General features: G+C 39.2%; 1 protein-coding gene and 1 long non-coding RNA gene across 2 annotated transcripts; one reads left to right on the forward strand and one right to left on the reverse strand.

The window, feature by feature from the left end:
* The first annotated feature begins 6,923 nt into the window (after positions 1-6,923).
* Positions 6,924-11,030, forward strand: LOC138373099 (uncharacterized). Its single transcript, XR_011231051.1, has 3 exons — positions 6,924-7,291; positions 8,457-8,661; positions 10,413-11,030. It is a non-coding gene; the product is annotated as an uncharacterized lncRNA (long non-coding RNA).
* Positions 11,031-21,440: 10,410 nt separating this feature from the next.
* Positions 21,441-22,514, reverse strand: LOC138373100 (uncharacterized). The gene is made up of 3 exons (XM_069339125.1): positions 22,350-22,514; positions 21,885-22,069; positions 21,441-21,625 (listed from the first exon to the last, which is right to left on the reverse strand). Exons 1-3 carry the CDS (start codon positions 22,507-22,509, stop codon positions 21,554-21,556), a joined length of 417 nt encoding a protein of 138 aa, XP_069195226.1. The 5' UTR covers positions 22,510-22,514; the 3' UTR covers positions 21,441-21,553.
* Between the last annotated feature and the right edge of the window lie 3,257 nt (positions 22,515-25,771).

Here is a 25,771-nt window from a genome sequence, read left to right on the forward strand (position 1 = left end):
CAACATATGCCAAGCACTGAAAGCGGCAAAGAGTCACATTTTGCACAAACTCCCCTGCATTTTTCTAAATATCCCAAACATCCCAATTTCGAGGCCTGAGCCATATTTTGGAGTTAAATTCAGGCTCTCTGCACGTATTCGCAGTTTGAAATTACGACTTTTTATACCCAACATATGCCAAGTACTGAACGCAGCGTTTGGTCACATTTGTCCCAAACCTCCCTCCAGTTTTCAAAATACCCCAAACATCCCAATTTCGAGGCCTGCGCCATATTTTGGAGCAAAATTCAGGCTCTCTGCACTCATTCTCTGTTTGAAATTACAACTTTTTATACCCAACATATGCCAAGTACTGAAAGCGGCGTTTGGTCATATTTGTCCCAAAGTCCCCTGCAGTTTTCAAAATATCCCAAACATCCCAATTTCGAGGCCTGAGCCATATTTTGGAGTCAAATTCTGGCTCTCTGCACGTATTCGCAGTTCGAAATTGCCACCTTTTATACCCAACATATGCCATGTCCTGAAAGCGGCAGTGAGTCACATTTTGCACAAACTCCCCTGCAGTTTTCAAAATATCCCATATATCCCAATTTCGAGGCCTGAGCCATATTATGGAGCCAAATTTTGGCTTTTTGCACGTATTTGCTGTTTGAAATTGCGACTTTTTTATAACAACATATGCCAAGTACTGAAAGCGGCGTTTGGTCACATTTGTCCCAAACCTCCCTGCAGTTTTTTAAATATCCAAAGCATCCCAATTTCGAGGCCTGGGCCATATTTTGGAGCCAAATTCTTGATCTCTGCACGTACTCGCAGTTTAATATTACGAATTTTTATACCCAACATATGCCAAGTCCTGAAAGCTGCAGTGAGTCACATTTTGCACAAACTCCCCTGCAGTTTTCGAAATATCCCAAATATCCCAACTTCGAGGCCTGAGCCATATTTTTGGAGCCAAATTCTGGATCTCTGCACGTATTAGCAGTTTGAAATTGCGACTTTTTTATACCCAACATATGCCAAGTACTGAAAGCGTCAGTGAGTCACATTTTGCCCAAACTCCCCTCAAGTAATAACGCAAATATCCCAATTTCGAGGCCTGAGCCATATTTTGGAGCCAAATTCTGGCCCTCTGCACGTATTCGCTGTTTGATATTACGACTTTTTATACCCAACATATGCCAAGTACTGGACGCAGCAGTGAGTCACATTTTGCACAAACTCCCCTTCAGTTTTCAAAATATCCCAAACATCCCAATTTCGAGGCCTGAGCCATATTTTAGAGCCAAATTCAGGCTCTCTGCACGTATTCGCAGTTTGATATTACGACTTTTTTATACCCAACATATGTGGAGTACTGAAAGCGGCGTTTGATCACATTTGTCCCAAACCTTCCTGCAGTTTTCAAAATATCCCAAACATCCCAATATCGAGGCCTACCCCATATTTTGGAGCCAAATTCTGGCTCTCTGCACGTGTTCGCAGTTTGGTATTACGAATTTTATACCCAACATATGCCAAGTACTGAAAGCAGCAGTGAGTCACATTTTGCACAAACTCCCCTCCAGTTTTCAAAATATCTCAAATATCCAAATTTCGAGGCCTGAGCCATATTTTAGAGCCAAATTCTTGCTCTCTGACGTATTCGCAGTTTGAAATTGCGAATTTTTTATTCCCAATATATGCCAAGTGCTGAAAATGGCGTTTGGTCACATGTGACCCAAACCTCCCTCCAGTTTTCAAAATATCCCACACATCCCAATTTCGTGGCCTGAGCCATATTTTGGAGCCAGATTCTGGCTCTCTGCACGTATTCGCAGTTTGAAATTACGACTTTTTATACCCAACATATGCCAATTCCTGAAAGCGGCAGTGAGTCATATTTGTCCCAAAGTCTCCTGCAGTTTTCAAAATATCCCAAACATCCCAATCTCGAGTCCTGAGCCATATTTTGGAGCCAAATTCTGGCTCTCTGCACTTATTTGCAGTTTGAAATTGCGACTTTTTTATACCCAACATATGTCAAGTACTGAAAGCGGCGTTTGGTCATATTTGTCCTAAACTCCCCTGCAGTTTTCAAAATATCCCAAACTTCCCAATTTCGAAACCTGAGCCATAATTTGGAGCCAAATTCTTGCTCTATGCACGTATTCGCAGTTTGATATTACCAATTTTTATACCCAACATACGCAAAGTCCTGAAAGCGGCAGTGAGTCACATTTTGCACAAACTCCCCTGCAGTTTTCGAAATATCCCAAATATCCCAATTTCGAGGCCTGAGCCATATTTTGGAGCCAAATTCTGGCTCTCTGCACGTATTCGCAGTTTGAAATAGCGACTTTTTTATTCCCAACATATGCCACGTACTGAAAGCGGCAGTGAGTCACATTTTGCCCAAACTCCCCTTCAGTTTTCAAAATAACGCAAATATCCGAATTTCGAGGCCTGAGCTATATTTTGGAGCCAAATTCTGGCTCTCTGCACGTATTCGCAGTTTGAAATTACATCTTTTTATACCCAACATATGACAAGTACTGAAAGCGGCGTTTGGTCATATTTGTCCCGAAGTCCCCTGCAGTTTTCAAAATATCCCAAACATCACAATTTCGAGGCCTGAGCCATATTTTGGAGCCAAAATCTGGCTCTCTGCACGTATTCGCGGTTTGAAATTACCACCTTTTATTCCCAACATATGCCAAGTCCTGAAAGCGGCAATTAATCACATTTTGCACAAACTCCCCTGCAGTTTTCAAAATATCCCAAACATCCCAATTTCGAGGCCTGAGCCATATTTTGGAGCCAAATTCTGGCTCTCTGCACGTATTCGCAGTTTTAAGTTACGACTTTTTATACCCAACCCAGCCAAGTACTGAAAGCGGCGTTTGGTCACATTTGTCCCAAACCTCCCTCCAGTTTTCAAAATATTCCAAACATCCCAATTTCTAAGCCTGAGTCATATTATGGAGCCAAATTCTGGCTCTATATGCACGTATTCGCAGTTTGATATTACGAATTTTTATACCCAACATATGCCAAGTCCTGAAAGCGGCAGTGAGTCACATTTTGCACAAACTCCTCTGCAGTTTTCGAAATATCCCAAATATCCCAATTTCGAGGCCTGAACCATATTTTGGAGCCAAATTCTGGATCTCTGCACGTATTCGCAGTTTGAAATTGCGACTTTTTTATACCCAACATATGCCAAGTACTGAAAGCGGCAGTGAGTCATATTTTGCGCAAACTCCCCTCCAGTTTTTAAAATAACGCAAATATCCCAATTTCGAGGCCTGAGCCATATTTTGGAGCCAAATTCTGGCTCTCTGCACGTATTCGCAGTTAGAAATTTCATCTTTTTATACCCAACATATGCGAAGGACTGAAAGCGGTGTTTTGTTACATTTGTCCCAAACATCCCTGCAGTTTTCAAAATATCCCAAAAATACCAATTTCGAGGCCTGAGCAATATTTTGGAGCCAAATTTTGGCTCTCTGCACGTATTCGCAGTTTGAAATTACGACTTTTTTATACCCAACATATGCGAAGGACTGAAAGCGGCGTTTGGTCACATTTGTCCCAAACCTCCCTGCAGTTTTCAAAATATCCGAAATATCCCAATATCGAGGCCTGACTCATATTTTGGAGCCAAATTCTAGCTCTTTGCACGTATTCGCAGTTTGATATTATGACTTTTTATACCCAACATATGCCAAGTACTGAAAGCAGCAGTGAGTCACATTTTGCACAAACTCCCCTGCAGTTTTCAAAATATCCCTAACGTCCCAATTTCGAGGCCTGAGCCATATTTTGGAGCCAAATTCTGGCTCTCTGCACGTATTCGCAGTTTTAAATTACGACTTTTTATACCCAACATATACCAAGTCCTGAAAGCGGCAGAGAGTCACATTTTGCACAAACTCCCCTGCAGTTTTCAAAATATCCAAAACGTCCAAATTTCGAGGCCTGAGCTATATTTTGGAGCCAAATTCTGGCTCTCTGCACGTATTCGCAGTTTTAAATCACGATTTTTTATTCCCAACATATGCCAAGTCCTAAAGCGGCAAAATTAGTCACATTTTGCACAAACTCCCCTGCAGTTTTCAAAATATCTCAAACATCCCAATTTCGAGGCCTGAGCCATATTTTGGAGCCAAATTTTGGCTCTCTGCACGTATTCGCAGTATGAAATTACGACTTTTTATACCCAACATATGCCAAGTACTGAAAGCGGCGTTTGGTCACATTTGTCCCAAACCTCCTTGCAGTTTTCAAAATATCCAAAATATCCCAATTTCGAGGCCTGACCCATATTTTAGAGCCAAATTCTGGCTCGTTGCACGTATTCGCAGTTTAATATATATGAATTTTTATACTCAACATATGCCAAGTACTGAAAGCGGCAGTGAGTTACATTTTGCACAAACTCCCCTGCAGTTTTCGAAATATCCCAAATATCCCAATTTCGAGGCCTGAGCCATATTTTGGATCCAAATTCTGGCTCTCTGCACGTATTCGCAGTTATAAGTTACGACTTTTTATACCCAACATATGCCAAGTACTGAAAGCGGTGTTTGGTCACATTTGTCCCAAACCTCCCTCCAGTTTTCAAAATATCCCAAACATCCCAATTTCTAGGCCTGAGCCATATTTTGGAGCCAAATTCTTGCTTTATGCACGTATTCGCAGTTTAATATTACGACTTTTTATACCCAACATATGCCAAGTCCTGAAAGCGGCAGTGAGTCACATTTTGCACAATCACCCCTGCAGTTTTCAAAATATCCCAAATATCCCAATTTCGAGGACTGAGACATATTTTGGAGCCAAATTCTGGCTCTCTGCACGTATTCGCAGTTTGAAATTACAACTTATTATACCCAACATATGCCAACTACTGAAAGCGGCGTTTGGTCACATTTGTCCCAAACCTCCCTGCAGTTTTCAAAATATCCCAAATATCCCAATTTCGAGGCCTGAGATATATTTTGGAGCCAAATTCAGGCTCTATGAACGTATTCGCAGTTTGATATTTCGACTTTTTATACCCAACATATGACAAGTCCTGAAAGCAGCAGTGAGTCACATTTTGCACAAACTCCCCTGCAGTTTTCGAAATATTCCAAATATCCCAATTTCGAGGCCTGAGCCATATTTTGGTGCCAAATTCTGGCTCTCTGCACGTATTCGCAGTTTGAAATTGCGACTTATTTTCAACCCGTTCTCACACAAGACAGTACATATATGACTAGTGCTTAAAGTCAATATGTGGAATGTGATTTAGTACATATGTGATATATTCCCAGTTAACTTTTTTACCAAGGCTCAAACTCTTCCTCACGTACCAATTTACGTCTCACAGTACTCGTCCATCAACGTAGATAGCTGAATAGTCGTGATTGGTTCAATTATAACGAAAATTGTAGTTTTCAGGTCCCACATGGGTTGTGAAATTCACCTACTATTGTCCATGCTCTTATAATATTACAGATCAGCTACATCCTATTGAAGGCTCGTAGTTTTGTTTTAAGAAATATTAGTTGTTCTTAGTAAATTATAATAAGCACAATAAATTATTACATAGAATAAGTGCTTCACCAATCAATATTATATACCATAGTTTGTGCTTTAGAAATCTTTAAAGAATGTTTTGTAGGAACGCTAACAGAAAACGATGTTATGTTGGAATGTATATAGGGTAAACTACTGCAAACAGGATGGTATGGTGTGGATTATTGGAAACTATAGGATTAGTATAGGGTCCACTACCACCTGTTAGGTGGGTAAGGGGTCCAATAACACCCGCAGGATGAGTATGGGGGTCACATCCACCCACAGGAATGGTATGGGGATCACTTCCACCCACAGGAAGGGTATGGGATCCAATACCATCCACTGGATGTGTATTGCGTCCACTACCACCGACAGGATGGGTATGGGCTCACAACCACCCACAGGATAGGTATGGGGTCCAATACCACCCACAGGATGAGTATGGGGTCCACTATAACCCACAGGATGGGTATGGGGCTCCAACCACCCACAGAATAAGTATGGGGTACAATAACACCCACTGGATATGTATGGCATCCATTGCCCCCACAGGATGACTATAGGGTACAGTATCGCCCACAGGATTAGTATATAGGGTTCACTGCCGCCCACAGAGTCGGTATGGGGTCCACCGCCACCCACAGGGTCGGTATGGGGTCCACTACCGCCCACTGGGTCGCTATGAAGTCAACTACCGTCCACAGGGTCGGTAGGGGTCCACTACCGCCCACAGGGTCGGCAGGGGGTCCACTGCCACCCACTGGGTCGGTAGGGGGTCCACTGCCGCCCACAGGATCGATAGGGGGTCCACTGCCGCCCACAGGGTCGATATGGGGGGGGTCCACTACCGCCCACAGGATCGATAGGGGGTCCACTGCCGCCCACAGGGTCGGTAGGGGGTCCACTGCCGCCCACACGTTCGGTAGGGGTCCACTGCCGCCCACAGGGTCGGTAGGGGGTCCACTGCCGCCCACAGGACCGATAGGGGGTCCACTGCCGCCCACAGGGTCGATAGGGGGTCCCTTACCGCCCACAGGGTCTCTATGAAGTCAACTACCGCCCATAGTGTTTGTATAGTGTCCACTATCGCCCATAGTGTTATTATGGGGTCCACTACCCCTCATAGGGTCGGTATGGGGGTCCATTACTACCCACAGGGTGTGTCTGGGGTCTATTTTGGCAATACTGCTTTTCCAATCTCATTTGTTGTTCAATGTAAAATATTTGTTGCTCGACTTGCAACAATTTATATATATATATATATAGTATAGTGCCTTTGCAATAATGTACCAATGTGTGTATTTTCATAACTCGTTTTAAATTGTTGAAAAATAAATAACTACATTGTGAATGCAAGTCAATGTTTACATGCTAAATCAGAGTTGCCAGATTCCGCTTAAAATAGCAAATTGTGCTTATTTTCAAAGCTTGAGAATTTAGCTTTAAAGTAGTTAAAAAACTACGAATTTCGCAATTTGCTATGTACTTTAGTGTACTATTTTAAAATAAGGTTGGTTTTTAAGCTGCAAGTCATATGAATCTCAAAAAAAGTATATTATTAACAATCTTATCTCCATAGTTCACTAGTTTCTGTAAATCAGATCTGGTAACTGTAGGCCAAGTACTGGTAGACTCAAGACACAATGTGTTGAAGCTATTCTCTTTGAAGAAGTCATCTCGACAGGATCTTCCAGCTCCAGCTATAAAACTTCACCAAACATGGATCTACCTAGTACATCCAATGGTAAGAAATTACTAAACTGTAGTAAACTGAATCTGACACTGTCATATATATATATATATATATATATGTATGTGTGTATGTATGTATGTATGTATGTATGTATGTATATATATATATATATATATGTTGTACCTAGTAGCCAGAACGTCGTACTCGGCTTACTATGCAAGGCCCGATTTGCATAATAAGCCAAGTTTTCCTGACAGTATATTTTCTCTAATTTGTTTTCTGATGAAATGATAAAGCTACCCATTTCATTATGTATGAGGTCAATTTTTTTTATTGGAGTTAAAATTAACGTAGATATATGGCCGAACCTAACCAACCCTACCTAACCTAACCTATATTTATAGGTTAGGTTAGGTTAGGTAGCCGAAAAAGTTAGGTTAGGCTAGCTTAGGTAGGTTAGGTAGTCGAAAAACAATTAATTCATAAAAACTTGGCTTATTAGGCAAATCGGGCCTTGCATAGTAGGCTGAGAAGTGCGTTCGGGCTACTAGGTACGACATATATATATATATATATATATATATATATATATATATATATATATATATATATATATATATATATATATGAGGGGTACCACCTCTGGTGCAAGTGTAGGGACCCATAGCCTCGGAGAAGAAAATAAAGAGTACTCAGAGAAGACCTTGTGGATCCTCACTGAACACTTTCATATTTTCTTCTCCTACCACCCTTATTCTTTTGGTATGTGTGTATATTTATCTAACTTTATTTGAAAACGTCATTACACAAAAAAAGTTACAATATTGATTATATATATATATATATATATATATATATATATATATATATATATATATATATATAATATATATATATATATATATAATTTTTTTTTCTTCCAATAATATAGTATTCGCTTGAAATTAACAGCCTGGTCAATCAGGCTGTTGGATTCAACTCCTCTCAGTTTTGTTATACGAGTTACAGCATGGTTAATCACATCCAAAATTAAAGTTATTTCCAGATGCAGTCCTAAAATTTTTAACATTGCTCTCACTAGTGTTAATGTAGATTATTTCATAATTTAAATAATATATTTAATTACTGTAGTACATTTTAACAACAATTTAACTTATAATTTTTGCAGCATAGGTCATTTGAATATAAGTATTTTATTAGAAACTATTTCCTTCAGGTCTTCAGGGAAAATTCTTGAGGAGATGCCAAACTGCAAACAATGTGTGCATGTCCGAAGCAATGTTGCAAGTTCTGCCAGTGTGACTTCCGAAACAGTAGAGAATTAATGAAGAAAGAAGAGGAAGCCCGTTTTCTACTTAAAGGCTAAGAAGGCTTTAGAACGAAATACAGCAAGCCGGGTTCTACGAAGGATTGAAAATCAGGTATTGAAGTTGTCTACATCTGTTGTATTCATTTGTATTCTTCTTATGCTGAACTTGCTTGATAAGGTATAGAATCAACATGAATAATGCTGTACAGTACTTACATAGCTATTTGTTTATTTATTTATATACAAGATAGCACACTGGGATTATGAGAGTACATAGAATTGATGTTTTTACATTCTTGTAAAGCCACTAGCACACATAGTGTTTTGGGCAGGTCCTTAATCTTAACAGATAATTTTAAATAGGCAATTTAAAGCTTAATGGAAAAAATTGGCTGGTACATTGTAAGAAAGTATCACAAAGATTACTATGTACATTAAAGTAAAATTTGAGGGTTATCAACATATAAATTGTAGCATAATTTGAGGAATATTTCAAGGTATAATATAGTAAGATATGCATTCAATATAACAATCATGATATAAGGTGATAGCAATGATTACAATGGAAAAGTTGTATGGTTTAGGCACATATATTCTGGCATTGGATTTCATAAGATACAGTGCGAGTTTAATACACTAGTTAGGAAACTATCAAGAAAAAATTTAGGTACTTTTTGGTTTTATTTTTAAAATGGCAGAAGTTGGACAGTTTTTAAATTTGTTAGCGAAGTTAGTTCCATAGACAAGGTCCCCTTTATTTGCATAGAGTATTTACACAGAATAACTTTGACTCTGGGGATATCAAAGATATTTATTTCTGGTATTGTGATTCTATTATGGGTTCTATTGCACATGCCCAGCTATGCTTCAAACATTTATTTGTTGCATTTTCCCAGATAGTGTTATTGTTTAAATATTATTTGCTTTTCAGCTAACATATCTGCGTGGCTGTGGGTATGAATCAATCGTTATCTATTACAAGAAAGGACCAGCACGGGTGACAGCATGGTATCCTACCAAACAACGTAATACAAGAAGAGGACAAGAAGATCTTCACCACTAACTTCTTTTTGTGTAAGTAGTTCACATAATATATAAATATATCACCACCTATTATTTTCTCTCATATATATATATATATATATACATATGTATATATATATATATATATCATATGTATATATATATATATATATATGTATATATATATATATATATATATATATATATATATATATATATATATATATTCAATTCAATCATCTCTGTCGTTGATGTATATGGCAAAAAGTGTGTGGCCCAATACAGCACTATGTCTTAACGTAATGGGTCCAAGGGCCCATAAGGTCTCGACAGCATTAAGGGCCCTTTAGCAAACCAGTGTGCTGGTGCCCCTATGACACCCATGACGTCTTTGTATCATTTCAAGTTTGTACATGTACTTCTTAAGATATGGGCACCATACAACTGCTGCATATTCTAGCTTTTGTCTAAAAAAATCATGACAATTTATTTATTATTTATCCATGAATGCCAGAACTAAACCCTGTGGTACTCCACTCGTGACATTTCTCCAGTCCAATACATTGCCTCTGATTACTGCCCTCATTTTTCTATCAGTTTGAAATTTTTTAATCCATGTTAGAAGCTTACCTGTCACCCCTCCAATATGTTCCAGTTTCCAGAACAAACTCTTATGTGGAATTCTATTGAATGCCTCTTTTAGGTCCAGATAGATGCAGTCAACCCAACCATATCTTTCCTGTAAAATTTCTGCGGCTCGATCATAGTAACTGATTAAATTTGTTACACAGGATCTTCCATTTCAAAATTTTTTATTTTTTATTTTTATTTTTTTTCCAGCACGCACAAGGAAGCTTGATGCAGATAAACTTACATTAGGATCAGAAGGTGATAGCGATAATGCCCTGGAAAAAAATCCTGACGAGCTACAAGTTGCAGCAGGTGCATAAAGTCCAAAAAGTACCGCAGGTGCAAGAAATTCAACAATTACAAAAAGTTCCGCAGGTGGAACATTTACAAAAAGTTCCGCCGGTGCAACAAGGGCTACCATTAGCAATCATTCAGAAACAGCAAGAAGTACAAGTAGTAAAATTTGAACCACAGGGAACTACACCAGGAAAACAGTGTAGTAACAACGGAATGGGAATTTTAAAATACCTGAGGAAACAGGTAAAAAAGGACAAACAATAGAAATGGTTCCTTACACCTTATTATTTGGTAGTTTATAGGTATTTTACTTATAATACTTTATATTATGTCTACAGTTTATAATTTAGTTTACAGTTAATTTACTTTTCAACTTCCATATCTTACATGAAGGATTTTTACTGTTTTTCATTTTTAAAACCTTATTAGTATCATTTATAGTTTAGTGTCAATTCACTTATAATACAATATATGGAATAATTTACTAAATTCATTTAACTATAATAAATTTAAATAAACATTTTTACCCCAGGATGAGTTTCAGTCACCCTACCCAAAAAATTAATGTTTCTTTATTACTAATCTTGTGATAGGTAGCTTATTGTGCAGCCCATACTCATTCTGTGAGTGTTAGTTTATTGTGCACCCCATAGTCATCATGTCACCCAAGCCTGCTGCAGCTGCACCTGAGGGGTGGTGTAGGGAACCATTAGTGTACTATTATGATTTGAGAGAGAGAATGCTCTGTGGACAGAGCATCAATATGGCTTAAGGCATTGAGCTTTGCCTCAAGATGAAGCTTGGGCTGATCTCTGATTTGCTTCTTGGGAGTCTTCATTTACGTGCACCCCATACTCAACCACTTTGTAGTAATTAATTGTGCAACCCATACTCATCCTGTTACCAGTAGTTTGTGCAACCCATACTTATCCTGTGATCCCTATCCCTCTACTTCAAGTCCCTCAAGGGGCGCACGAATTCAGTTTGGCATACTGCATCCTGCCTTCCCATCCCTAGCTACTGACCCATCACAATATTTTATTTTATTTTATTTATATATATACAAGTAGGTACATTGGGGTTGTGAGAATACATTGAATAGTACAGTATTTACAATCTTGTAAAGCCACTAGTATGCGCAGCGTTTCAGGCAGGTCCTTAATCTAACAGATAATTTTAAGTAGGTAATTTCTATCAGAATTGATAAATGATAATAAATACATTGTTTACATACATACATTACAAATACATACATATAAGCTCAAAAGCTTCATTGAAGGTTGTAACAGAACCCATGAGCACCACACCAGAAAAAAATTCAGTTTTGATATTCCAAGAGTACGACTTAATCAAACTAGAAATGCTCTACAAATCAAGGGACCCAGAATGTGGAATGATCTTCCAACCATGTTAAAGACTGTACCTCTCTCAACCAGTTTAAGATAAAAACTAAACACTACCTAATAAATTCACTAACCTACCTTACCCCTCTATTGTCAACCCATGTCTGTTATTTTTTTTTTTTTTTAATCAACACTGTTTGTCAACCTATTGTATTTGTGCTGCTTTTTCAGTCATGTTCCCTCTTTTTTTTATCTTTATTTGTATTTGTTCTCAACACATTTTATTCTTTATGCTCAATTAGTATTAAGTTCTAGATATTAATGTTTTTCCTGCCCGAAACGCGTTGCGTAATAGTGGCTTTAGGCATTGTATGTACTAGCTCTATCTATATATCGATCCATTAATGTAACATTACTTGTATGTATGTACCTTACCTGAATAAACATATTTATTTATTTGTTTATTTATTTATACAAGTTTAACTCTGGGGATATCAAAGAGATATTTATTTCTGGTGTGGTGATAATGGGTCCTATTACATCTGTCCAGGAAGAGTTTCAGAGCAGGATTTGCATTTAAGAACAGGGTTTTGTAAATGTAGTTGACACAAGAGAATTTATGGAGTGAGATTATGTTTAGCATGTTTAGGGAGTTAAACAAGGGGGCTGTGTGGTGTCTGAAAGCAGAATTTGATATTATTCTGATAGCAGATTTTTGCTGGGTGATGATGGACTTGAGGTGGTTTGCAGTGGTTGAACCCCATGCACAGATACCATAGTTGAGATAGGGATAGATTAGTGTATAATATAGAGAGATGAGAGCAGGGTTAGGTACATAATATCTGATTTTGGAGAGTATACCAACTGTTTTAGAGACTTTCTTAGTTATGTATTGTATGTGGGTACTGAAGTTGAGTCTCTTGTCTAAGAATAGACCAAGAAACTTTCCATCATTGTTATTGCTAATGTTTACATTGTCATCTGAAGCTGAATTGCATTGTAGATTTGCTTCCAAATAAGATGTAGTAGGTCTTTTCTATGTTAAGTGTTAGTTTGTTGGTTGACATCCATAAGTGGACTTTTTTAGTTCATTATTAACAACATTACAGTATTTAGTGTATGTGGGTTGGGGTTGGAGTAGATGAGTGTAGTATCATCAGCAAACAATATAGGTTTCAGAATGTTAAGAACATATACATCCTGCCTTCCCATCCTAGCTACTGACCCATCACAATACATCCTGCCTTCCCATCCCTAGCTACTGACCCATCACAATATACATCCTGCCTTCCCATCCCTAGCTACTGACCCATCACAATATACATGTAGTAGAGTGTTTTCTGTAGGCAATTTTCTAATTATACAATCATATGTTGCCCTCAGCTCTCCTATTTCATACATACTTTTTTTCTTTTGCAAGGGAGTAATTACTACATCTACATTACAATCCTCCCATGGTGGTGTAAATTTTCTCTTGGGCACAGCAATACACTCTGAAATAACATCATACTTAATAACATTAGAACATAAGGTATTCATATATGCTCTTTTCTTCATCATACATTGTTCAGTACTTCCCACCTTTTGAACTGAGAGGACCAATTCATTAGCTCCCCCACCTCTCATTAATCTAATGGCAGAAGCTACATTTATCTCTGCAATTCTATCCCCAATACTCTGCAGATTCAACTCCATCCTGATTTTCTCAATCATAGCATTTCTTGGGCATCCTAAGATAATTCTCATGGCTTCATTTTGTACCTGTGGGAGGTTGGTGCTGGGGTTACTGTGGGAGGTGTACTGTGTGAGGTTGGTGTTGGGGTTACCTGTAGGAGGTGTACTGTGGGAGGTTGGTGCTGGGGTTACCTGTGGGAGGTGTACTGTGGGAGGTTGGTGTTGTGTACTGTGGGAGGTTGGTGCTGGGGTTACCTGTGGGATGTGTACTGTGGGAGGTTGGTGTTGTGTACTGTGGGAGGTTGGTGCTGGGGTTACCTGTGGGAGGTGTACTGTGGGAGGTGGTGTTGTGTACTGTGGAGGTTGGTGTGGGTTACCTGTGGGAGGTGTACTGTGGGAGGTTGGTGCTGGGGTTACCTGTGGGATGTGTACTGTGGGAGGTTGGTGTTGTGTACTGTGGGAGGTTGGTGTTGGGGTTACTGTGGGAGGTTGGTGCTGGGGTTACCTGTGGGAGGTGTACTGTGTGAGGTTGGTGTTGGGGTTACCTGTAGGAGGTGTACTGTGGGAGGTTGGTGCTGGGGTTACCTGTAGGAGGTGTACTGTGGGAGGTTGGTGCTGGGGTTACCTGTGGGAGGTGTACTGTGGGAGGTTGGTGTTGTGTACTGTGGGAGGTTGGTGCTGGGGTTACTGTGGGAGGTGTACTGTGTGAGGTTGGTGTTGGGGTTACCTGTAGGAGGTGTACTGTGGGAGGTTGGTGCTGGGGTTACCTGTGGGATGTGTACTGTGGGAGGTTGGTGTTGTGTACTGTGGGAGGTTGGTGTTGGGGTTACTGTGGGAGGTTGGTGCTGGGGTTACTGTGGGAGGTGTACTGTGTGAGGTTGGTGTTGGGGTTACCTGTAGGAGGTGTACTGTGGGAGGTTGGTGCTGGGGTTACCTGTAGGAGGTGTACTGTGGGAGGTTGGTGCTGGGGTTACCTGTGGGAGGTGTACTGTGGGAGGTTGGTGTTGTGTACTGTGGGAGGTTGGTGCTGGGGTTACTGTGGGAGGTGTACTGTGTGAGGTTGGTGTTGGGGGTTACCTGTAGGAGGTGTACTGTGGGAGGTTGGTGCTGGGGTTACCTGTGGGAGGTGTACTGTGGGAGGTTGGTGTTGTGTACTGTGGGAGGTTGGTGTTGGGGTTACTGTGGGAGGTTGGTGCTGGGGTTACTGTGGGAGGTGTACTGTGTGAGGTTGGTGTTGGGGTTACCTGTAGGAGGTGTACTGTGGGAGGTTGGTGCTGGGGTTACCTGTAGGAGGTGTACTGTGGGAGGTTGGTGCTGGGGTTACCTGTGGGAGGTGTACTGTGGGAGGTTGGTGTTGTGTACTGTGGGAGGTTGGTGCTGGGGTTACTGTGGAGGTGTACTGTGTGAGGTTGGTGTTGGGGTTACCTGTAGGAGGTGTACTGTGGGAGGTTGGTGCTGGGGTTACCTGTGGGAGGTGTACTGTGGGAGGTTGGTGTTGTGTACTGTGGGAGGTTGGTGCTGGGGTTACCTGTGGGATGTGTACTGTGGGAGGTTGGTGTTGTGTACTGTGGGAGGTTGGTGCTGGGGTTACCTGTGGGAGGTGTACTGTGGGAGGTTGGTGCTGGGGTTACCTGTGGGAGGTGTACTGTGGGAGGTTGGTGCTGGGGTTACCTGTGGGAGGTGTACTGTGGGAGGTTGGTGTTGTGTACTGTGGGAGGTTGGTGTTGGGGTTACCTGTGGGAGGTGTACTGTGGGAGGTTGGTGTTGTGTACTGTAGGAGGTTGGTGTTAGGGTATTCACCTAGTATATCTTGTTTCTGGGTGTACTAACTTAGTATATGTTGCGTGTGTGTGTATACTCACCTAGTCTCACCTAGAATATCTTGTGTGTAAGTACTCAACTAGTACTCACCTAGTATACCTTGTATGTGTGTATTCACCTAGTATATCTTGTTTCTGGGTGTACTAACTTAGTATATGTTGCGTGTGTGTGAATACTCACCTAGTCTCACCTAGAATATCTTGTGTGTAAGTACTCAACTAGTACTCACCTAGTATACCTTGTATGTGTGTATTCACCTAGTATATCTTGTTTCTGGGTGTACTAACTTAGTATATGTTGCGTGTGTGTGTATACTCACCTAGTCTCACCTAGAATATCTTGTGTGTAAGTACTCAACTAGTACTCACCTAGTATACCTTGTATGTGTGTATTCACCTAGTATATCTTGTTTCTGGGTGTACTAACTTAGTATATGTTGCGTGTGTGTGTATACTCACCTAGTCTCACCTAGAATATCTTGTGTGTAAGTACTCAACTAGTACTCACCTAGTATACCTTGTCAGACCTTGCCTATACCCTATACAGACCTTGTGTGTGTGTACGATCATATGTGGCATTCTTCCAAGAAAAGGAGTTAGAAATGAAACGGTATAATCAGATCCTTTTATACAACACATTGAGAAAGAATAAAGGTTAAGTGTGGTATCAGTAAGATTTACACACTAGTCCACACTTGCGTGGTGTACAATATGTGTGTGTACAATGTAAGTGGAGGCATAGTTGGAGGGAGGGAAATGTAGTTGGTGGACCTGTGGTCAGGGTGGCTCCAGAGGTAGGGTGTCAAATTTCAGTGTTTATGGCAGGGTAAGGGAATGGTCGTCGTTGGTCTTGTGATTCAATATTTTCTTGTTGTCGCTAAGTTACACTTTTTCAGGTCTATATAGTACAATGGCCAGTCCTCATGTACCTAGTAATTATGTACCTTAAATTATGTACGTAAATTATGTAATTATGTTCATGTACCTAGTAGCTAGTAGTTATAGTGTCAGTTGGGGGTTAATGGGCCAGGCCGAGTGTGCCTGTGCCCCACAAATATCACCCTTATTGCTGACTAGTTGGTATAACGGCTTTTCCCAAACCTCTCTCTCGCCAGAATTATACTGACATGTGAATATCTTTGGCAGTTGATGAATCCTAAATATAAATAATAAATAAATAAATGTTTATTTAGGTAAGGTACATCCATACAAGAAATTTTTACAAAGATTGGTGGACTTATAGATAGATTCATACATTGCATAACTGCATGGCATAACTGGCAATCCCCTCACAGTGTTCAAGTGAGAACTGGATAAGCACCTCCAAAGGATACCCAAGTATGCCAAGTATGCTGCCCTGAGGAACACCAATGTTGATGGGTAGGGTGGGAGAAATTGAATTATTCACAGAAACATACTGGAGCCTGTCAGTGAGGTACGTAGGATTTGAGGTATTGCAGGGGATACAAGACACTGATCACTGGTCTCCCATTTGGTCCTCATTGCTTTATCTTACTATTATTGAATGTCAATAACCGTATTATGCAATTTCAATTTCTTCTATTGCTTTCTTTATTATGCACCCCATACCCATCCCGTGGGCCGTGGTGTAAAGGATTACAGAGGCACATAATCGGTTCAGGACCGGAACCCTCTAGTTCGTTTAGCTAAGCAAATAACAATGTTTGACGCTAGTTACAAAATTATTAATGTTGTATACACATGTACACACACACTCATACATACATATATATATATATATATATATATATATATATATATATATATATATATATATATATATATATATATATATATATATATATATATATATATGTATATATATACATATATATATATATATATATATATATATATATATATATATATATATATATATATATATATATATATATATATATATATAATTATACCAGTATAATCTAATAATATATACTGGTCTAATAAAATAATTATACCAGTTAATACTCTCACTCGTTGTGTTAGGATATGTTAGCTTGATAAAACTGACTGTTCATTGTTGAGAAATGTGTTAACAAACAATATATCTGACTTATCAAGACTGTAGCTTGCTTAGCAAGGAACTTTTTTTAAATTTGGGTTCAGTTTAACTACCGCTCAAGGGATGAGTAATTGGGGCATAATAAAGGAACTAAGCTGATAAAATGAAAGATGGGAAAACAACATTAGAAAGATAAACTCGAGAGACGTTTTCATGTTAACCCGAAAATTATTTGAGGAGCAAGACAGACTGCGGGTCAAGCAATTGGTCTTTATGCTATCGTGATGGGGGATCAGCCATTACACGTGTTAATGACTCTTGTATAGTTGTGTAGTTAAGGACATCAGGGTAAAGGGGTAATGGGCATTGTGGTTGATTGTTCTACCTGGGAATCCTCCACTGTTTTATATCTTATGTATGTATGTATGTACTAACCTAGTTGTGGTTGCAAGGGTTGAACTTTGGCTCTTTGGTCCCGCCACTTGAATACATACACTTTCCATACACTTGAAACTGTGTATGGAATCAGCCTCCACCACATTACTGCCTAAAGCATTCCATTTATTAACTACTCTGACACTGAAAAGTTCTTTCTATAATCTCTCTGTGGCTCATTTGGGTACTCAGCTTCCACCTGTGTCCCCTTGTGCGTGTACCACATGTGTTAAATAAATGTATGTATGTATGTATGTATGTACGTATGTATGTATGTATGTACGTATGTATGTATGTATGTACGTATGTATGTATGTATGTATGTATGTATGTATGTATGTATGTATGTATGTATGTAAGGAGAGAGAGAGAGGGAGAGAGAGAGAGAGAGAGAGAGAGAGAGAGAGAGAGAGAGAGAGAGAGAGAGAGAGAGAGAGAGAGAGAGAGAAAGAGAGAGAGAGAGAGAGAGAGAGAGAGAGAGAGAGAGAGAGAGAGAGAGAGAGAGAGAGAGAGAGAGAGAGAGAGAGAGAGAGAGAGAGAGAGAGAGAGAGAGAGAGAGAGAGAGAGAGAGAGAGAGAGAGAGAGAGAGAGAGAGAGAGAGAGAGAGAGAGAGAGAGAGAGAGAGAGAGAGAGAGAGAGAGAGAGAGAGAGATGAAGATCGAGACAGAGAAATAGATATAGACAGAGTCAGGGAGAGAATGTTAGACACAGAGACGTATAGATAAGGATATGCAAAGTCAGTGAGAGAATGACAGAGATAGAGCGAGGAAAGAGACAGAGAGATAGGCTGACACAGAGAATGTCAGAAACGAGGAGAGGCAGAGACAGAGGGACAGGGACAGACGGACAGGGCCAGAGGAGGGACGGGGGAACAGAGGGGGAGCAGTGGGACAGGGAGGGAGACAGGGACAGAGAGGGGGACATGGACAGAGACAGAGACAGAGGGACAGGGTCAGAGAGGGGGACCGGGGGACAGAGGGAGGAGAGGGGGGCAGGAGACCAAGAGAGAGGGGACAGAGGAGAGACAGGGACAAGGGGACAGAGATGGATAGGGGGACTGGGAGGAAAGGGAGGGGGACAGATGATGGACAGCGGACAGAAAGAGTGGGCAGGGGGACAGAGAGGTACAGGGGACAGAGAGATGGACAGGGGGACATAGAGGAACAGGGGGACAGAGAGTGACAGGGGGACAGAGAGAGGAACAGGAGGACAGAGAAGAACAGGGGGACAGAGAGAGACAGGGGGGACAGAGACAGGGACAATGGGATAGAGAGGGACAGGGGGACAGAGAGATGGAAAGGGGGGACAGGGGGGACAGAGAGGGGGAAAGGGATCTGGGACAGAGGACAGAAAATGTGGGCAAGGGGACAAAGTGAGGGACAGGGGACAAAGATGGACAGGGGGACAAAGATGGACAAGGGGGACAGGAGGAAAGGGGGGAGATGTATGAGGGGAAATGTTTGCGGAAGATGGAGAAGGGGTATTTAGAACGGTAAGTTAGAGAGGGGGCAACTAAGGCCCATCATTGAAAAACAAATGAGCATCATTGCAATAGCAGGAGCCACGCACATCTTTAGCCTGCGTTGTTGAGACATTGTCAATTAAGCGGTGTCCAATAGCAGTATCTTCGGTATTTAAGCGTTACCTTAAAAATACTGGAAATATTGAAAGCTATTAATCCAGATATTAATCCCCTTGTGCAACGCACACAAGAGGCAACAGCTTCTAGCTCTACAAGCCGCAATATAAAATAGAGAATAGGCGATTGTTTTCACTCACAGTGTAATAAACCCACGGACCCACCCACCCGCTGAAGCCGTAAATGCCAAGACATTACTTCCGTTTAAAATTAAGCCGGAATAATCCTCAGGTATGTGGAGGATGTGGGAGGCCTTTGATCAACCACCGACTTCCTGCCCCGTCGACGGGGCCATCAGCCCTCAGTGTGCCCTCAGCCAAAATAATGTGAAACATGTATGTGGGTGTATTAAATATTTTAATTTATTATTTCCAAGATTTAGCTGTTAGCTCTTGGACCCCGCCTTTCTAAGCGTCGGTTGTCTAATGTACCGACTCTCGGCCTCTTTTCCTCCATCATATCTAAACAACATATATTTTTATCTAACACACTCACACATCCCCAAGATGCAGCCTTTAGCAGCTTCCTGACTTTCAGGTTCCTATTTACTGCAAGGTGAATAGAGGCATTAGTGTGTGTATGTTTGTGTCTGTGTGTGTGTGTGTGTGTGTACGTGTGTGTGTGTGTGTGTATACTCACCTAGTTGTGGTTGCGGGGGGTTGAGCTCTGGCTCTTTGGTCCCACCTCTCAACTGGCAATCAACTGATGTACAGATTCCTGAGCCTACTGGGCTCTATCATATCTGCATTTGAAACTGTGTATGGAGTCAGCCTCCACCACATCACTGCCTAATGCATTCCATCTATTAACTACTCTGACACTGAAAAAGTTCTTTCTAACATCCTAGTGGTTCATTTGGGTACTAAGTTTCCACCTGTGTCCCCTTGTTCGCCTACCACCCGTGTTAAACAGTTTATCTTTATGTACCCTATCAATTGCATTTCTCGCAGCCTGTCCTCGTAACTCATGCCTCTTAGTCCTGGGACTAGCCTATTGGCATACCACTAAACTTTTTCAAGCTTCGTCTTGTGCTTTTTTTTTTTTTTTTTTTTTGAGATATATACAAGAGTTGTTATATTCTTGTACAGCCTAGTACTAAGTATATGGTGTTTGGCTAGATAAGAGTAAAACTGCTTGTAGATTAGTTTTTCAAAAAATGTTGACAAGTTAGGCAGGATTGATATAGGTCTGTAGTTGTTAACATCTGTGAGATCACCACATTTGTGTACAGGGGTAACTCGCTTTTTTAGGATAACTGGAAAGGTTTGGAGTTCAAGTTCAAGTAGCTTTTCAAAAAATGTTGACAAGTTAGGCAGGATTGATATAGGTCTGTAATTGTTAACATCTGTGAGATCACCACATTTGTGTACAGGGGTAACTCGCTTTTTTTAGGATAACTGGAAAGGTTTGGAGTTCAAGTGACCTGTTGAAGAGCATGAGAATTCTTTGGAGACAATTCCTAACCTATACTTCTTCTCAAGGTCATGTTTTTTATTAATGGGTTTAAGTATTCCCCTTTGTAAGCAAGGGATTGTTAAGCCTTTTGGTTATGCTTACAAAAAAGTCACAGGACAGACATTATCAGCAGCAGTTATAAAATTGTCAATAGCAGTTTCATTGTGCAGCCTAAACTTAACTCCCTTGACTCTAGAGGTATATATATTAGGTTTAGGTTAGGTTTTTTTAATTAAACCAGCCAGGATGAGTGAAGCCATGAAGGGCGTTTTTATTAATTAAAACACCCAAATGTTGGGTGCTTCAGGTGTTGTTCCTCTTGGATGATCTTGTACCTCTCTGTCTCACACCTGTAAGAATGAGTGATATGGTTAAGGGGGAAACAAAGTGCAGGCAAGGCAATGGAGGCCAGTAGTAATCTTAGGGCTAGGATAATTAGAAATTAGAGAAATTAAGTAAGAGAAATTAGCAAGAGAAATCAGGTAAAATTTATTATACTTAACTTTTGTATCATCAGTTTAGTAGTAATTCTTCATCTTCATCATCATCATCTTCACTGTCACAAAGCTCCAGGTAGGGCTCGGAAACATCAACATCCTCTTCCTGGTATCCAAATAAACGCTTTGCATCACTCAGCTTGTCAGAACACAACTTTTGCCCTTGCTTCAAAAGAGCCAAGATTCCACTCTTATTTTGGTTGATAGGTGCTTCTCTTCAATAGTGTACTTGTTAGGATCCTGTAATATATAGACTATTTAATGGGGTTTAAGACATTTACAAATTTCCCTGAAAATACTAAAGAAATTAGAATAAATAAATAAAGTTTTCGGTAAAAGTTCAAATATATGTAAAACACACCAGTACAGTATATGAAAACCATGGAATTGTCTACCTGTCAAAGTTGTAAATAGCAAGACTTTACTCAAGTATAAAATTCTGCTGGATAAATGTTTATGAAGAACTGAATTGCAACACACATTTAGGCTGTTAGCTTACCTTGCTTAGATATGAAGGAAAAATTCCACATAACAACTCTTCAGTATGTTCGGTTAAAATCTCTCTCTTATTCTTGTAATATGCGAGATAATGCAGCATTTCTTGAACAGTGTGTTGTTGCTCTTCTCTGGATCTCTTCTGAAGCTCCACATCTTCTACTGCCTTCTTTTTTTGAGCAAGGGACACTAATAAAAGAGGAAAATTATATTTACTGCAAGTAAACTACAACTCAATTTAATGTAATTACAGTTTAGGTACTTGCATTATACATACTATACATAGTTTATTGTGCAGTATCAACCTGATAAAAACCTACGGATTATGATACTGCACCTATTTTACAAACAGTAGTGATGATATTTTACTTCAAAAATAAGTAAAGCTTATCCATTATGCATGCTAAATGTTAGTTATCTTGATAAGGCCGAATTGTAACCCCTGATAAAATGAGATGTAGTTACATACCATTTTGGCTATGATGAGGCAATAAATTGTGCCATGGCAGGATACCTTCTATTGCATCCTTTTCACTGAGAATTTCAGAGTTTTCACTATTGTAGATTTTTATGAAGCCTTGAAGCTTTTTCCTATCACACTCATTTCTGTGCCGGAGTGAAGAGCGCATTTTACTGGATGCTGCAAATAAAGTTTTTTGGCTGAAAGTTTTAAAGTTGTTAAAAAAATTTCCTCATCATTTACCTACATAGAAATTATAGACAAGAGCTAAATAGAAATTGCTTCAGAGTTAACAAAGAAATAGTAAGCCTACCTGCATCAGTGGCAATCAGATTTTTGCGATGCCTGATAGAGTCTGCAACTGCCTCGATAGAATATTTTATGTTCTTCGAGGTTGTTCCAGTGTTTAACTCTAACTCCTTACAAATCATTTGTAGGTCAGATCGCCATTCTTGAATCAATGACTTTTGAACATCAAGTTTGTCGATCTCATTTGAAACTGTTATTTCCGTCTCTCTGGCCTATTTGAAAATATAATAAATTTAATGAACAAATCACATTAACCATGATGAGTGGTTCGAACCTATGGGCTTGGCATTCCCAGATGCTTGCTGTAGTTGAATGCGCCACAACATGGTCAAAAGAATTGCAACCTAGGGTACTAATGAACCCACAATTCAATTTTTGTTAATTATGCACCCCCATACCCATTCCATGGGCGGTTGTGCATGCAGTTTCCCATGTACTTGGTCTGTGTCCTCCAGTAGTTTTACCTCTGATGGCCCTTTCAATACACATAGAATTCATATTATTGTGATATATCAATACATGGAGAAAGACATTGAAATGGGGGCATCAAAGGCAGAACTACTGAATGACAGAGACCGAGTTCATGGGGGAATTGTGTGAAACCTGGTTTGGCTTCAGTGGAAGCCTTGGGATCCTTGTGGGTGCAGTAGTACTCCAAGTTGCAATTCATCTGACCATGTCGTGGCGTAGTGAACTAGAGCATGCATCTGAGAGCACTCAGTGCATGGGGTTCAAACCCTCATCACAGTTCCCGTGATATATCACGATACTGTGATTTCTCTGTGAACACATTTGATATATCTCGGAATCATACATTTAGGTTAATTAAATACTATATACTTTATACAAATTAACCTTATTGATATATTGAAAAAGTTCAAGCAGTTAATTCAAGGAAATGGTCGCTAATTTATAATGGAAAATATATGTAGTACATGATCTGAACACATAACTAACCTATAAATGCATTATAATACCTTTCACATATAAATGCATTATAATAAGTTTCAAAATAAATACAAATAAATAAAATAAATATATATTATTTTTAGTACCTTTCTGAGTCGAGTAACTAATGCACGAGCCAGTCCATCAATTTTTCGATGGTTCCAAAAGACTGCACCCTCTGTGAGTTCTTCTGTTCTTTCTGAGAAAAATATTTATAGCAATGAACATCTTGAAGAGCATAGATTAATAACAGTTTCATAACATACCTTTACTCACCACGACCAACTCAAGTTTGACCAATATGTTTTCATTCTTTTATTGATTATTTGAGGGAGTTGATACTTATTGAATACTGAATACAAATCGCATTATACTGATTACAGGGCAGGTAAAATAATAAAAAACTTGATCAGATGAACCATATAAACAAATACCAGCTTTCAGCATGTTTTTAGTTGTAGAGTTGTATCGTGAGAGGTATGCAAACACTTGCTCTGCCTCTTCCCCTAAAGTCATGCCACTTCCTTCTTGCCACCGCCCTCCATACAATACCTTTAACATAAAAGTATACAGTAAAAAAAAATTCAAATTATTGTACAAAAATTAAAAGCCTCCTACTATATTAAATGATACGTATATCATTAATCTTAAACAATCAGAAATCTTAAATTTTTTACACAAACTGTACTTATTATATTTAATGTAATGTATACATTACATTAAATTTAATTAGTATACATAAATGTAATGTTATATTTTTATTTACCTGACAATACCAAGCATGTCCTTTTGCATGTAGGACTCCTAAAAATGGCTTTGCTTGACCAATGTGAAAATGTGATTGTTTCTGAGCCACAGTTAAGGCCCATGGCCAATATTTGCAAATTATGTCTTGACAAATAAACTTTACGTATTTGAAATACATAATTTGCAAATAGTGGGCATAACTGTACAGCTCTCCTTGATACATATTCAAGGTGTGGAGGATAATACCATGTCGACAGGAGGCCATGCTGATTCCTGTTTCATCCAAACTTTGGAATGAAAGAGGCTTATTTTGAGCAGCTTTCCATGTAGACACTCCACACGTGTGCTTACTCTGTTTGTTAAACAAAAATATTTATAGTAACTAAATACCCAGTTGGTGAGCATGATTATAATTATGTAGGACGGGTAGAAGGTAGAGATTATTTTGCGCGATAGGCATTGTTGTTGCACATAAGAATTTCTATGGGTTATATTTCCTTATTCAATATATATAAACTATAATGAAAAAATACAAAAATGGCCACCATATGTTATAGTCGCCAAACAGTTATTAGGTAAAATTGAAGGTTTCTCAATATATAATAAAACTCACCTTAGTTTTCAAGCTCTGAATAGTGCCAACATGAGCTTGAACATCTTCATCTTTGCTGAAGATACTATCAGAATAATAGGGGTTTCTGATACCTCTGCAATGATAATTCAGAAATAATTATTTATTGTCTGTAACCACTATAATATTAAACAATGGGTAATGGGGTATCAAAAAATGTTTTATATGAAGAATTCTGATGCACTGCTAAATTTTACATAAAACAAAAATTTACATGGTGTTAGATAAATAAAATGATGATATGGATGCAATTGAAAGGCAAACTATAAAGACATACTCAGTTAAAAAATATGTCATATGACAATGTATATTTATATGTGCATACTTTATTTATAAGAACATTAATTTGAAGACAATATAATTCATTATAATATAGTGTGTGTAGAGAACAAAAGAATACTATACATTAAGTATCTGTAAAGCACATTTTATTACCTCCCAACTTTGTTGTAACGATACAGCTTCTTGTTGCCATCAATATGTACTGCTAAAGGGGTTTTATCACAAGCAGGACACTCATTGTCAGCTTCTCCTCTAATTTTTCTCAGCTCATATTGCTGGAATCGCCATTCGAAGAACACTCTCTTCGAAGTTATATAATTAATGGGTCCAATCTAGGAATAGAATTTTTTAGATGGTGACATTTAAAATGCATATTATGACATAAGATAAATAAAACAAAAAAAACATTCCATTTTGTGTTTGAACAAAATTAAAAACTAATTATTAATAAATGAATATACATTACTACAAAATTTTGATAATTTTTGTATTGAAATATAAAACTGAAAATATT

Source organism: Procambarus clarkii, chromosome 41 (genome assembly GCF_040958095.1).
Source record: "Procambarus clarkii isolate CNS0578487 chromosome 41, FALCON_Pclarkii_2.0, whole genome shotgun sequence".
Lineage (NCBI taxonomy): Eukaryota > Metazoa > Arthropoda > Malacostraca > Decapoda > Cambaridae > Procambarus > Procambarus clarkii.